The following is a 15,643-nucleotide window of genomic DNA, read 5'->3' as shown; positions in this document are numbered from 1 at the left end:
TACCTAAAATTAACCCCACCAATATCAGCGTGCCTGGAGCATGGCCAAGCCTCCCTGCACTCTTTGTTTGACTTACTACTTGTTGTCATTTTGGAGGGTGTCCCTGTTCCCCCAAATGAAGACAGAAAAGAGAAAGACATGGTTTGGTATGTCCACGTCCATGTCATCAATCCCTCTTGTCCTGCAGTGTTGGTGTTGGGTCTCAGCTTAAATGGACCAGTGCCCTGAGAATGGATGAGGTGGCACAGGTGCCACGTTTGCATGGGGGTGTCTTTATGCTCTTGGAGGTGCCACAAGCTGCCTCCCGTCTTGGCTCTTGCTGTCCCTGTTGGATGTTGGCACAGAGAAGCCTTTGCTCTTTATGCCCACACAACCTGCACGCTGACAATGGGTCTGGAGCTTGGTAGGGGGAGGAGAAGTCCCTGCCAGCAGTCAGGAGGAGCTGGGTAACCTCATGTTCTGGCACATTCCTGCCTGCCCAAGGTGCACAGCCCCATCCCTGCCTCCTCATGGCAACTCACCTCTGCACCAGCCATGGGTTTTAATCATGTACTTGGCAGCCCTGTGGGAAGTCCAGCATCCCCACAGGAAAAAACTCACAAAGGAGCATCAGAGGCTGCCCAGAGACAGAATATCCATGCAGGCCCTGCTCACACGTGGTGTTTCTTGGCAGAAGAAGCAGCTCCTCTTTCACCTCTCCACCTCCCGTTATCTTTGCAGGGTCTGATTTATGCACAGCACCTCGGCAGGCAGGAGCACTAATAGGATCAGATGGATGTCGAGCTGTCGAATACCATAGGGCCTGATTCAATCAGCGTCTGCTTTCTTCCAGGCTCTTCCTTTCAGGATTTTAATAATGCCAGGGCTTGGCACCAGAAGATGAAGCCATCCGTGGCGGGAGCAGTGGATCTTATCAAGACTGCCACTGTGTGAGCTGGCCATAAATGCAGTTTCCCCTCTGCCAGAGAAAGTCCAGTGCTGCCTGGCCCAAGCATCCCACACCATGAAGCAATCTCTGGGGCTGATGCAGCGGTGGGGAGAACACCCTCGTCCCCTTCCCAGCACTTTGAAAATTGGGTTTGAGCCCCAGCATGCCATTTGCAATCCCTTTTCCCTGCTCAGCAGCACCTTTCCACACAGACCACTTAGCAGCTCTCATGCTGCAGTTTGCTCTGGGAATTATTATCATGGAGAGATGATGATGATGATGATGATGATGAGTTTCCCCATGGACATGCAGTGAAGCATGTAATAGATCATGCCACCTCACAGCAGCTCCTTTGAACGGGGGCATAAGCATTTCGTAGCTGTTGGGGATGCAGCCGTGTCACATCATGTGGCCAAAGACTCCCCTCCACCCCATCAGCACTGAGCTCACTCTGAAACTCAAGCAACTTTAAAATAACACTCCTCCCTTTCTGGAAGAGGGGCTGGTGGTTTCTCTGCTGCCAGAAGAAAGATGGATATTTGTAGCCTAAACAGGTTTTTTATTCTCTCCTTTTGGCAAAATCTCCCCTTCTGTCTCCTAAATATAAAACATTAAATGTTTAGGGTATCCTTTATTTTTCTCTTGCTTTTAAGTTTGTAATTCAAGCCAGATTAGCGTGGTTTCCTCTTCTGTTTTATAGCCCCATCCTGGCCCCAAGCGAGCTCTCCTAATGCTCTCAGATGTTCCTCTAATGGCTTACCTAGGCTGGAACTGGATACCCTTTCCTAATGGATTGCTAATAGCCTGTTTCTGGTTTTACAGGCTCCCTCAGTTAACTCGCAGCACAGCGATTGCCGCACTCACACATGCGATCTCCCTGCGAGCACATCTGCACGCTCGCCCCTACTGCGGGCGGGCGGCCAGACACCATCCTGAGCATCCCTGGGGAGCCACGGGCACGTCTTGCACCCAATTTGCTCCCCTCCCATAGCATTTTCTGGAGCAGGATCCCCCTTTTCGCAGTTTTTGGAGGCAGATCACGTGCGCTGAGCACTTGCCAGCTCGATGCACATCCCAGGAATGTGGCAAGGCTCAAGAAGGTATTTCTTATGCAGCGTCAGAGCTGGTGGCCAGACCGAGGGAGGATTTCCTACTGTGGGTTGCCAGCAATTTGCAGATGCCGTCGTGAAGTCTAATTGAACCCATTGGCCGCACTGACAACATGAAATGTTAACGAACCGTGAGGCGGGCTGCGCCTCAGATCTTGAGATTTGCAGTAAAAGGTCATGAGATATTTAAAGCTAATAATGTGGTTGGGTTCTCTCCTTCCTCTTCTGCGTTGGAAGCATTAGGGCCATGTTCGTGAGCATTTGCAAAGGCTGGAAGCGTCCTTCTCTGGAAGTGCTAGCAGAAGTGCTCCCACCAGCACAGGAGTTTAGGAGCTGGGGCATAAAAAAAAAAAAAAAAAAAAAAAAAAAAGGGACAGGAATGGAAAGTTTGTGGGTATGGCCAAATACTTAGTGTTGGGTTTGTTGGTGTAAGGATGGCGTTGTCCTCTGGACTGACCTCCCTCATCCATATTGGAAGTGGCTGCCAGGGTGGGCTCAGGCTTGTCTCCTGACAAAGCAACATTTTTTGGTCAGAGAGGTGAATCTCACGTGCTGTCTCTGGAAGTTCCTGCCTTGGAGCAGCCTGAAATAGCCTGAAAGCGTGAGCTAATGTGTATATCCTGTCTGCGATGGGCAAGGAGAGGGATGGAGCAAGCTGGTAGGAAGGCAATTAGTGCCACTGCCTGTCACAGCAGCGTCCCCGCCGGCAGGGTGGCAATGTCACTTTGCAACGGGAATGCCTCTTTGTGCCCATTTGCATCCCCCTGTGCCTCTGCTGCTTTGCCTGCACTCCCCCTCTTTGCAAGGCAATCTTGGCAGGGAGGTCACCCTGAGCAAACTGGGTTACAACTTCACGCCTGGTAGCTTTTATTGCAGTGTTTCTCTCCCTTCCCCTCCTGGCTGCAAAGTCAGTGATTAAAAAAGAAGGGGGAAATAATCCAAAGAATTAATAGGTGGGAGCAAAATATTGAGGCTGTAATAGTGTCACTCGCATCTCAGCAAGGGGCAGGCAGGACTGGAGCAGAGAGTTTTTTTAGAGGAGGTTGGGGGTGGGAAATGCCCAGAAATCACCTTTTCTGGGACAGAGCAGGTTCTAGGACCCTTGCCTGGCATTGCCTGAGGGCTCTCAGCCTTCTTAAAAACTGCTGGTGACCTAAAAGTACTGAGCACCTGGAAGCTGTAAAGGCACCACAGAGGAGCACTCAGGTGTGCATGTCCTCACCTGCATGCTCCCACAGCTACAAGCAGGTAGGAAGATGCTGGCAAGCATAACTTTCCCTGCCCTTATTCAGGCCACACAGGACAGGTGTCTGTGCTCTGCCATGCCCATGCACAAGCTGCTTTCACCCCCAGCCCACTGCATCAGCATGGTGAAGGCATCTGCAGGCAGCATGTGCCAGTGCTGGCTGGGTTAGAGTTGTTGCTGAGTGCCCTCAGCATCCCTGATCCCATCTTCCCCATAGCCACAAGCAAAAGTGACTTCTGACAGTTGTCACTTGGCAGGAGGGGGCCAGCACATCTGGAGAAAGTTTCCTGTTAACTTGTTTTCCTCTAGCAGCCTCGCTTTGAAAGATGGTCTTTATTTTGAGCCAGAAGGGATCCGTTCAGCTGCATCTGGTGTGGCACAGCCCAGGCTGCAGGATATCATGCTACCAAACCCACAGCAGGGCTGGGCTCTGTGCAGCACCACTGCAGCCTTTTCAGGAGGGGGTGACAGCAGAGAGCACAGCTCAGACCCTGCTGGAGTGGCCCTTCCACTACCTGGCTGGCAGAGAATAAGAGGGGGTTGCTCATTTTTCCCAACCTTTCATTATTCCAGAGTCCAGGTAGGAAGTTTTGTCTGGGATTATACCAACTGATTCTTGTGGCTCTGCAGAAGGAGGAGGTATTTGAGGGTACCTTTGTTAGTAATCACTGTCAGACGTATTTGTTCTCCAGGCATGGCTTTTAAAGGGAAAAAGCAAAACATTTCTTTTCCACATGGTGACATCTTTTCTCAAGCTGCACTGGTAGTTTGCAGTGACCCTCCCAAACTTCCCAGTGGCAGGGCAGTTTGCTCGGGGATTACTCCTGCTTTTGGTTTATCCTGTTCTCCAGGACAGGTGGACGCACTTGCAGGGGCTGAAGGCACCTGAGACAGCAGCTGTTTGTGCAGCTGAGCCCCTGCAAAACTCATTGCAGCCTAGTGGCAGGATCTGGCCTTTGCTGTGAGGAAAAGTGGCTGTAAAATAGAGCTCACTGGGGTGTCCTGTCCCTATCCCAGTTCCAATATCCCCCTTATCCAGTATAACTCAAGTAGCATCTAGAGGAGGAGGTTGCAAGGATGCCAGATGTTTGGCAGAGCCAGGTTGGGCTCTTAGAAGGGTTTGTTTCCACATGTGCTGTGGGTAGCAAAAGCTGTGTGAGCACACCAGCTCCACCTTACAACAGCCAGGGAGAGTGTTCCTTTTATTCTGGGGAAGGCAGACTCATCTAGGCTTGATACAGCACCTGGGACAGGTGCATGGTCACTGTCCTGTCACACACAGAGGTAGTGCATCCCTGCCTTGGGACAGCGGGGTGCCAGTCCTCATCCCTATACTGCCACTGGAGCATTCCCTTCCCACTCTAGGAGCTGCACTGGAAAGAAGAAGGTGTCAAGGAATGGAAAACAGAGCCAGTGCCACCACAGGGGAGCCAGCAAACACATTTTCATGTGGGGTGCAGAAAAAGAGGCATCTGATCCCCCCCTTCTCTCCCTGCACCTCCTTTCAACACACACCAGCCCCCAGCCCAGCTGTCAGGACAGAGAAGGATGGGGTTTTCTTCCCTGCCCCATCCCCTTCCAAAGGCCATCTGGGCTTCAGACCTGTCTGTGCATCCCCCGGTTCACAGCTAATTGCTACCTGGTCACCCTGGACCAGGAGCAGAGCCTGGGTGGGAACAAAGCACAGTGACCTTTTTTACTGCCCAGGGCACCCTGGCAGGGTGTGCTGAGGGCCATGGGAGCTGGATGAGGGGAGCTCAGAGGAGATAAGGGCTTCCTTAACCCCTGCTGTGCTGAGCACTGCAAGGCAGGGACAGCAGTCTGCAGGCAGGCACTGGAAGGAGGACACACGTGGGTGCTGGGTGTGTGTGGCTGCTGTGGATGTCCCCAGGCCTCCAGCACATGTGCAGGGGGGACCAGCATGGACAGGGGGAAACCCAAGGGGCAGGCAGTCCTCCCCTCAGCCTGCCCTGTCTGTCTCCATCCCATCAATGTGGCACTGCCCCATGTGCTCATCCTGGTGCTTGGGACTGTGGGTGGGCACTCAGCATCTTCATAATCTTTCCAAGCAGGAATATGGGGGTATGTGACCATGGCAGGGAATGGGATCCCAGCCCACGCTGTCCTCAGCAAGCTGTCATCTGAATTACTGGGTTCAAGGGCTTTTTTTCATTTCATTTCTCCGCTCTCTCTCTCTTTTCTTTCTCCTTTTTTTTTTTTTTTTTTCAATGCTAATAGCTCTGCATTGCACTGGCTACTGATCCCTCATTAATCTGGGCAGCACTTCACAGCCAGTCGGAGTGACTTTTGGCAGGTGCACAAAGGCAGGCAGCGACACACAAACCCCCACCCCAGCCAAAAAATTACCATGCACAGCCTTCCTCCAGCTTTTGTCTCTGTGTGGCGAGGACATGGATTAAGGAATTTCTCTCTCTGCCTTTGATGCTGTGTGTCCACCCGTTCCCCCACAGCCTCCTCAGTGTGTCTTCCCCCAGTTCTGTCTCTCCCTGTCTGTGTCCAATTGGGCCCAATCCCGGTGTGCTTTCCCATTTGTTGTGGCACTTCTGTGTTGGGTCATGGGCACCCACCCAGTGGCTTTCTCCCTACCATGACAAATGCTGGATGTGTCCCTGGTTGCCCAGCCCAGAAGTTCTGCATCCAGATGTTGTATGTGTGGGGAGAGAGGATGACACCATCTATACTTTCTCTTTTTAACTGCTGTGTAAAGCAGAGCTTAGGGCAACATCCTCCCAGGTCCTACAAGGAACGTCCTCCACTCCTGGGGGGACAAGCCCCCTGCCCAGGCAAGGCACAGATTTAACTCCATTGTGCCTGTGACACCCCACCTACAAACACTCAGCTGCTGGTTGGTTGTGGGTGGGAAGAGGCAGGAATTGCTCCCAAGAGAAAGCTGGGAGGGATCTTGGGATGGAGAAAATGCTCCTGAGGGGAAAGAAGCCTGGCCAGATCATCAGGACCTTAATAGGTCTGGCCTGTCTGCAGCCTGCTTGGTGCAGGTCCCAGGGAGGAGCCAGGGGGTTCAGAGCATGCTGGAAGTCTTGGACAGAGTCACACAGCAGCTGGATAAGCCCAGCATCTTTCCTGATTCTCCAATTCCAAGCCATATCCCAGCCAGCACAGAGCAAGTCAAGTCAGCAGGGAGTTGGCAGCTCACCCCGTGGGGTTTCATTTCATTTAATTATCATTAGGAATTAATTTAACTTGCTTCTCTTGGCATTGCCATCCACATTGATGGATGCCACCAAAGAGCTCCCAAGTTCTGGGTGCCAGAGAGAGCCTCACTGTGCCACTACACTGCAGGGAGGTGCCCTGTCTAGCAGACCAGATGATTCACAACCTGGTGAGTCTCCTGCCTACCCACCCCGAGGTGCCTGGGCTCCCAGTGGCTGTGGGGGAGACCAGTCAGGACTGTATCCAGATGTGCTCCAGATGTGGGGCTCAGGTCAGGTGGCAGGAGCAGCTGGGAATGCAGATCCCAAGGGTTCTGATGTTCTGGGCAGAAGGCTGGATGCAGCCCTGGAAGTGGGAATAGGGAAGGAAAGGCTTTCACTTGGAGCAAGAAAGCAAAAATGCCTCTCCTTCTGTTGGGAATCCCCCAGAGTAACAGTAAAAGCCTGGAGGGGGCTGCAGCTTTCATGCCAAAGGGATCTGTGCTGCACAGAAGGGACTGGAGAAGGGCTGGTTCTTTCTTAGGGTGGGTTCCTGCTTTTAAGGTACTCCTGCAAGCCATGGGGTGATGGCAGTGACCATCTGGTGTGCACACCATCCCTTGTGCGTGTACAGCCACACTGCCGGCGCAGCCTCATCCCACAGGGGCATTGGCCCAGGTACGTCCTGGGTATCCCAATGGCGCAGCCTCTCCTTTCTTCCTTCCTTCCTTCCTTCCTTCCTTCCTGGAATCCTTCCTTCCTGGAATCCTTCCTTCCTCCCTCCCTCCTTGGCAAAGTTTGGATCTTCCTCCTGTCATGGAGCTGTTGGTGCTCCCCAGGGCAGTGTGATTCTGTGCCTGACCTTCTCCTGGGTGGCTGGGGAGACGTAGAGGACCCCACACGTGTAGCACCACGAAGCTGCCCCCACCCATGATGTGATGCTTGCTCTGCTCGAGCCCCTGGCTGGGTACTGGTGCTCACAGATGGGCTGTGTCAGTCTCACACCACCCCTCACCCTGCAGCATCTCTATCAGAGATGTGTCTGGGCAGGGTGCAGGGCAGACAAGAAGTGCCCCGTGTGCCCCCCATGCCATCCACAGCAGCGCACGGGGCTACTCAAGTGGGCAGCTTGTTGGCCCTCAGTCTCAGAGATTGGGTGGAGGGCAGTTTCCCTTTTAGCCTCTGCCAGATATTCCTGCCCTGGATGCTGAGCCCTCCCCTCTGTCAGCCACATGTGTTTGCTCATCGGGGTCGTTGCCATCGGGGTGCATTTTCTGCTGAGCACCTGCATCCCTCTGTCCTGGAGCCAAGCTCCAAATGGATCACAGATCCCTTGGAGGGTCAAATGGGGGTTAAACCATTGCCCTTTGCAGCACAAAGGACAGCAGGGTCTTCTATGGCTCAGGCAGCAGGGACAGAGGGAATGGTTTCTAGGAAAGACGTCTGGACACAACTTGATCCTTGTCCAAGGGCCCAGCTGGAGGGATGTAAGCCAAAACAACGGGATGCCAGCAGGCACAGGAGCGGGCTGTTGCCTGCTCAGAGGTGGGGAAGCCTCCTCCCAGCACTGGCAGTGGTGCCCTGAAAGCACCCACCCCACTGCCTGCAGTATCCAACTCCCAGCTGCCCTAACACGTACGAGGGAGCCCGCACACACATCTGCTAGTTTCTGGTGACCTCTAGAGGAAGCTGCTCCACTCTGACGCCGCGAGTTTGGGAGTGGAACCAGGTCTTTCGATCTTTAGGGTAGCTGCATCTGGAGCATCTCCCTCCCCTCCCATCCTTGTTCTGGGCTTGTGCCTCTGCCCACAACGCCCCAGTATTCCCAAAAGTACTGCAAAAGTCTTGTTGTCATCTTTTAGCCGAGCTAAATACACTGGTTGCCTTACACCTCCTGGGGACTCCTCTGACCACCCTCCTCTCCCCACGGCTGCCCTCAGGTCGAGCTGTCGGATGGGACATCACACACCATCACGGACGCTTACGCTGGCAAGGAATACATCATCCAGGTGGCAGCCAAAGACAACGACATCGGCACATGGAGTGACTGGAGTGTGGCTGTTCATGCCACCCCCTGGACAGAGGAGCCCAAGCATCTCACCACTGAGGCCCAGATCACAGGTAAGAGCCTCCTCCCAGTACAAAAAGGCTTCATTCAGGAGGAGCCAAGGACTCCGGGCTGAGGGATCTCCTTTTTGGCTCCATGCAAGTTTTGTCCACAGCCAAGGACAGCCCCCAAACACCCATGGAGCCGCAGCCCTTCACCCTGCACTTTGCCCCCACCTGGGGCCCTGTCAGCAGGTGCAACCATGGCCTGAAGAATGCTGACTCAGCTCAGCTGGGTCCAGCATCCTTCTCACCAGGATACTTGGGACAGGACAATGAGGCTGGCTATTGTATTATTGTTGTTGTGGTTGTGGTCGTGGTTTTTGTTCCCTGGAGTGCTGTCTCCCTCCAGTCCTCCCTCCCCTCTCCAGTCCTACCCCCTCCACACCTCTGACCCCTCACAATGGCTCGAAGGGATGCCAATTCAAAATAAAAGCCACCAAGTTAACAAGTCTCTGTTTCTAGGAAAGAGCTGGGACTGTGTCCAAATGAGTGTTATCAGCCCTCCATTTCCCAGAAAGAATGGAGCAGACCCTGCACTGGTTTCCTTGACTCCTATGCAGCGAAACCCCCCTTTTCAAAGCAGCACCTGGCAGAGCACCTGGATATTCAGGCAGCAGCAGGGATTTGCAGCTCCTCCCCCACCATTCAAAGTGGATAAATGCCCAGAAGGAGTGCAAGGAACACCTTGCAGCAGCGCTCCTGTCACTGTTTTGGTTTTGCTTCTATTCCCATCTGCGCTGTGCTAAATGTAAATGTCCCTTCCAGTGTCACCTGCCTGCTCCATGTGCAGGCACACCTGTATCCCTCACACCTGTGTCCCTCACACCAGTATCACTCACACCTGTGTCCCTCACACGTGAGTTCCTTGCACACTTGTCCCTGTATGTGCAGCCTGGTGCAGCCAGCCAGGGCTGATGTGGAGCACCCCAACTCCAAGGCTGAGCCCCACTGTGATGCCTCAGTGGAGTCTGAAAGATGCTGAGGAAGACCTTGTGGTCTCCAGCAATCAGCCCAGACAGTCTGGCCAGAGACATGCTAGGGCCCTGGATGTGGCCAAAGCTGACCCAGCCTGACTGCTCATCCAAGCACTTCCTGCAATCCTGTAGCCCTCTGCAGGCACAGACAATGCACCTGGTTCAGTACAAAGCAGGACAAACCCTGTGAGCCAGCCCAGCAGATGCAGCCTGCTACATGCAGTCTGGCATGTTCTGTGGGCAAGGGATGCTCTCAGCTGAGCACTAGTGGCTCATTGTGACTGCTTAGCTAAAATTCCCACAGCTGCTGCATAGAGTGGCTCAGCTGGTCAGGGTGGTGATGAGAAGGATGCCCAGCTCTGCCTGATGGCAGGAACATCTCCAAGCAGTAGATCTGCTGTCACAGCCAGGAACGTCTCATGGATCACACCATCCCTTGGATCATTCCAGCCCTCTACCTCAGCCCTAATGTGCTATAGCACTGAAAAGAGCGATTTTGGGCTGAGTCCTATCCACACCAGCAGGAGAGCAGGGCTGCTCCTAGGGGTTGAACCCCAGGGCCTCCCAGCTCCCCTCACCGTCCACTCTCCTTCCTTGCAGAGACAACAAGTGCTAGCACCTCCTCTTTCATGGCACCACCCACCACCAAGATCTGTGACAAGGGGGCCGTGGTGGGCAGCGGGGCCATGGCAGTGTGTTGGACAGCTGGACTGGTCGTGGCTGCCTATAGTGTCCTCTTTATTTAGTGAGTATCTCCCACATCAGAGGTACAAGAGGCAGGAGGTGGGTGCTGGGATGGGGCTGGGGTATGGGGACCCTCAGGGCTCTAATGTGGTTGGGAAGGGGATGCTCCAACCAGACTGTGGGTGAAGGGCATTGAGAACAAGTCATTTGGGTTTTTCTTGCAGTTTTGTTAGTGCACCAAGTCTGACTGCTTTTCCAGATGGATATTCGGCTGGAGATTTCAAAAATGGCTTTTCAAACAAAGCTGGCAAAGTGGTCAGTCTTTAATATCTTGCTCTCAGCAGCTCTCGCCCATCCTCTCTGCTGACATTTTTAAGAGGCAAAGAAACCACATGGAAATCTAAGGCCTTTGCTTAGTGATGAAAAAAAATTGTCCAAGATAAATTCAGATGGCATCTTTAAAATGTCCTTAATTTGGCTCAGAATGGAGCTGGCAGCCTGGAGAGCCACAAAATGCGCCTCTCCTCTATAGACCAGGGCTGCCGTCTCATGGGTGTCACTCCGATGCCCTTTCACTGTCCCCAGATTGCCCAGGGACAGGGATGGATTCTGGAAGTAGCCACATGTTGGGAGATAAAGGATATGCCACCCATCCTTTGGTGCCCAAAGAGAAGCCCCTTGTGGGCACGGGGTTCTTTGCTCCCCTCTGACAGTGTCATCTCACGTGTGACACTGGTGGTGGCACCAGCAGAGGTGGCGGCATGCAGCCAGGGGAGGGCGGGCAGGGCGCAGCCCTGGGAGGAGGATGGGAATGATATGTCTGGGTACCTAGGTGAATTTCCCCTGGGGGAAAAAGGCCGAATTCTGCTCGGTGTGTCCCACCAGTGAGTGGGCACAGCTGAGTTCGGAGCGAGGCCGTGACCCTTGTGCTCGCTGCTCGCAGATCTCCATCTGTCCATCCACCGCAGCCCAGCGCAGCCGCCTCCCCACCGCCCACCGCCACCGCCCCGCCGCCCCGCTCCCGGGTTGAGTCTCCTAGCTCTTCGATTTTGCACACATTGAGGACGTATCACGCTTCTCGCCGTCACTTCGGAGGAGGACAGAGCCGCTGCCGTCCCCTGGGGAGCCGCAAGGTCCTCTGGCAGCCCGGAGTGAGGAGACACATCTCCGTGCCCCTTTCCGCAGCCAAGCTGAGGGTCCCACTCATACAGCTAAACCCCCCCACGCCAAAGACGTGCCCGCCGCCCGAGCGGCTGGGCACCGAGAAAAGGGGATATGAAAACGGGGGGGTGGTGAGGGGAATGATGCTCCGAGCTGTGTACTCCCTTATGGCAAAAGGGGGTCCCCCAAGGACTGGACTCGCTCCCCTGAGCTCTCGGCCATGTGGCGAAGCTGGAGGGGTGCTGTGAGCCTGGAAGATCGTGGGGGGAAGGTCTTGGTCCCCTCCGAGGTGGAGGGGGGAAACTGGTGGCTTCACAAGTGCGATGGGGAACGGGGAGCTGGCAGGGTTTTAATGGAAAATAAATAAATAAATAAATAAATAAATAAATAAATAAATAAATAAATAAAAGGGGGTGTAATACCAGTAAAACCCTCCTGCCCCTTGCCTGGGAGAGCTGTCCCTCCACCTCCCCCTCCACAGCACCCTGCAGGAGCCTTCGCCACCCCCAACCCCACCCCAACATCGACCCCAAACTTTTAACCGTGTTGGATACAGGGAATCACCCCCATTGATGTCTTTGTTTCATTCTCCAACAAAAGCAGAATAGCTCTGCTGATGCCTTTAGAGCTGGAGCCCTGCAGACCTGTGCCCCGCTGTCCCCCGCTGTCCCTGGCTGTCCCCAGCTGTCCCCAGCTGTCCCCAGCTGTCCCCGTGCCTGCTCTGCTCTCCTCCCCATCCTGCCCGAAGTCCTGTTTTGTAAAGACACCTCCTCTTGGCCCTGCCTGGACCCAAGCGCAGTATTTAATACCGTACGTCCTAGTATTCCCACTGTTGACATGCTGTATTTGAATTTTTTATAGATGTATATATATAAAAAAAAAAAAAAATCCAAAAAAAAGTAATAGAGGGGATAAAACTAAGCTCACAGAGACAACGCACACACGCACACACACACACACACACACGCACCAGGAGAGACTGTCTTCATTAAATGTTCATTTCATGATGACTGGTGGCTCTGGGTGTTATTTCCCTTCCATTGAGAGGGGGGGGGGGGGGGGGGGGGGTTTGGCTGCCTGCTTCCGTGCGTGGTGCTGGCTGAGTTGGGGAAGACATGGGAACAGCACTGACGGGGGACACCCTGGAGCCTGCTCTGGCGTTTGAGACCATAGCACCATCTTCCCAGAGGGATGGGAGACCCAAAAGCTGGCCTTTGGGACATCTTGAGAAGGTGCAAGGGGGATGTCCAGCCTGAAGGCTCCTGGTGAGGGAAAGGAGATGGTTGTCACCACCCCACATGACACCCGTGCTGTGGCAGGGAAGTGACACATCTCCCCATTCACCAGCCCTGGAGGGTCTCTTGTGTCCCCAAGCTCTGGCTGCACCCTGTCATCTCTCGGGCATGCAGGAGGATGGAGGCCTGCCTGTGCCCCACTGCAGCCTGGAGGCTGGAGGTGGCATGCAGTCACAACTAATGCACTTCCCATGTCTGATTAATAATTTCACGTTAGGAAAATGTCACTGGCCCAGATGCTCTGAATTAAATTTCTGTCCGGGCAGGGCTCACAGGGCCCCAGTGTGGGGGCAGTGGATGCAGCAAAGTACAATGTTGGAGTCTGTCCTTTCCCCATGTGCCTTGCTTGTGCAGGCACCTCGAGCAGGGATACCATCAAGCAATGCCAAGGGAAAAAAGCTCCATTTTTTAGAAAATTACCTCTCTGGTGCTTCAGCTAAGTCTCTACAGCAGGGAGATGTGTGGCTGGCTGGCTGGATGAATGGATGCACACATGCCTGGGATGGTTGGATGGGTGAGGGGGTGGAAGGAAGGAAGGAAGGATGGAGGTGAAGGAGCCACAGCCTTGGCTCTGCAAAGCCTAAAGGCAGCACCAAGCTGGTCACGTTTTCCCACCAGGCACTTGCTGTGATTTGAACAATGTTGGGGCTTTATTCAGGGAAGAGTTCAGTCAGATGCAGACCTGCCTCTGGCTCGGCCATGCCGGCGGCAGCGCTGACTTGGTTCACTGGTTAATGTTCCATTACCAGACAACATGCCTCCGTCATTTATTAATGTTTCATTAGTGTTAAAAACATCTGGTAATTAATTATGCACTAATTATGGATTCACAGTGCTAAAAGCTGGGGTAATCTACCATAGCAGATGGCTCTTCGGGGCAGGGGGAAGGGACAGCTCTTAGCAGAGATGAAAATGTCAGGCCCAGCTCTTGCCAGGGGGAATCATCCCAGACAGATTGCCTTCATCTCCTCCCAGGATTTCCATAGCTGGTCCAGAGGCATGCTATCTCAGGTTATTAAGCAGAAGAAACCTGTCCCTCTCAAGCTGTTTCAGGGACCAAGAGAGTGGTGCTTCCACTGCTCAGGGCAGCTGTGTGAGAAGCCATCTGAGAGCAGTGGCTTTCACACAGAGCCCCAGGCATCATCCAGCACCTGGAGCTGGTACTTGGCTTTCCGCTGGCTCTAGGATGCCGTTTGTCAGCCCCTCAGTGGTGCCTGGCCACGTTAAGCAGCAGTCTATAAAGCAAGGGGTGTCATAAAAGCCCACTCATTAAGTGCCCCAGGAATATTATGTACAGATGTGCAGAGATGTTTCAAACTGGGGAACGTCCCAGGGGAGCATCCCTGCCAAGCAGAAAATCCATCCACTTAGCAGTATAAATCCATACAGGAAGAAAGAGGGAATTACAATGCTCAGAGAGACCTGTGCATCACATAACCTGAAATCCAATACATCACCCGGGTGCAATGGGTCCCTGCATCTTCCCAGCACATATGTGGCAGTAAATCCCACCTTAGATGTTGTTTTGGGCTGTTGCTGATGTGAGAGCAGCCTTGCACAGAGCTCCCCAAGCTCTGCAAGAGGGATCAGAAGTGTGACTGGAAAGCAGGAGCTATTTCCTGGACTTGAAGCCTCGGAGGAAGCAGAAACCCCCCATGCTTGAGCAAGGGGCTGATCAGTGGAATGGGACTGAATGACTGCACCTCCTGCATCCTATTCTTAGGTAGGTGCTAGCAGAGACCTCATTCTCCCTGATTTGATAGTCAGAAAATCTACCTGCTCCCACACCAGCCTCCCAGGAGCATGGATCTCCCAGGGGATAACAACCAGCTTACTTATCACAAATTAGGCTGACAGGAATGGATTGCATAGCCTGTGATGGGGTGACATGCTTTGGTGGATGAAGGAGGAGCAGTGGGTACCGTGGTGTGCGTTTCAGCTCTGGCAAGCTTCAGTCTGGCACGGCCACAGGTGAGAACGGGGAATGAAAGCCGGCTCAGCTGTTGAGAAAGCACACCCATAGCTGAACTGCAAGACCCGAGCTGAGAGCTTGCTGGGCTGGGTGGAAATGCCCGGTGGGATCTTTTGAGCCAGTTGGCAGAGGAGAGCTGCTGCTTATTTGCACAGGGATAGACCTGATCCTCCAGAGGCAGACACCCTCCTCCGTCACAACAAATGGGAGAAGGTGGAGGTGAAAGCAGCAGGAGCTGGTGGAAAGGTGGTCCCTGGGATGAAAGTGTGAAGAGCAGCATCTGTGAGGGAAGAGATTGTAAACAGAGTCAGCTTGACTTGGAGAAGCCCAGACTCTCCCAGTCCTCAACCTGCAGCAGTTTCAAGTCCAGCAAATGTAAGAGCCCAGCCCAAAGCACGAGGTATTGATTCAGAAAAAGCTTGTGTCTCCTGTACACTGGATGCCTTTGGCAGATTATAGCCTTCCTCACAGTGCTTTCTTCCCCAGTGGCAGAAGGGGTAGCTCAGGCAACAAGGTCCCACCATGAGAAAAGTCTCTTCTCTGACATCTTTGGTGCAGGAATGAGCCCGGGAGTTTTGAGTTAATCAGCCACCACCACACAGAGAAGCAGATGGAGTTGTAGGTGCAGACCCTGGAGGTAAAACAGCCTTGGGCACCCTCACAGTGCTGTAGGGCGGAGGTCTGTAGCAACAAGAGGTGACAGCAGACCACAAATGACAGTCTTGGACTATCTTATTTGTTGGTGGCTGCAGGCAAGGGCTTGATTTACCTTCAGAAGAGACAGCCTCCAAAAAGTGATGCTCTTTTTCCTTGTGTCCATCCTGACTGGCTCAATGTCTATCCTGGCATTGCGTCCCTGGTGCCCCAGACTCTTCTGCCTGCAGATTCACGTCCTCCCTCCCCACTAAACCAGCCCTGAAACATCCTCACTGGGCAGCTCCCACTACTGTTTTCCCCACACTGCCCCAGTGCTACAACCTCCCTGCTCACCTCCA

At 53.6% G+C, this 15,643-nt stretch overlaps 1 protein-coding gene across 4 annotated transcripts in view; it reads left to right on the top strand.

Annotated features, from left to right (window-relative positions):
• The window catches only part of CNTFR (ciliary neurotrophic factor receptor), a 204,188-nt gene extending 191,797 nt beyond the window's left edge, over positions 1–12,391 (top strand). For 2 of the 4 annotated variants that reach the window (XM_088156858.1, XM_088156860.1), the window contains 3 exons: positions 8,394–8,574; positions 10,137–10,281; positions 11,164–12,391. In XM_088156858.1, the coding sequence (XP_088012984.1) occupies positions 8,394–8,574; positions 10,137–10,281; position 11,164 (327 nt within the window). In that variant the 3' untranslated portion in view covers positions 11,165–12,391. Of the gene's footprint in view, positions 1–8,393; positions 8,575–10,136; positions 10,283–11,163 lie in introns of those variants that run through there. The other 2 variants (XM_088156859.1, XM_088156861.1) reach the window with 1 other exon arrangement.
• The last annotated feature ends 3,252 nt before the right edge of the window (positions 12,392–15,643 follow it).

This window comes from Sturnus vulgaris, chromosome Z (assembly GCF_052056855.1).
Source record: "Sturnus vulgaris isolate bStuVul1 chromosome Z, bStuVul1.hap1, whole genome shotgun sequence".
In the NCBI taxonomy this organism is placed as follows: domain Eukaryota; kingdom Metazoa; phylum Chordata; class Aves; order Passeriformes; family Sturnidae; genus Sturnus; species Sturnus vulgaris.
Note: the sequence above shows the minus strand (reverse complement) of the source record. Positions and strands in the feature narration are given on the sequence as shown.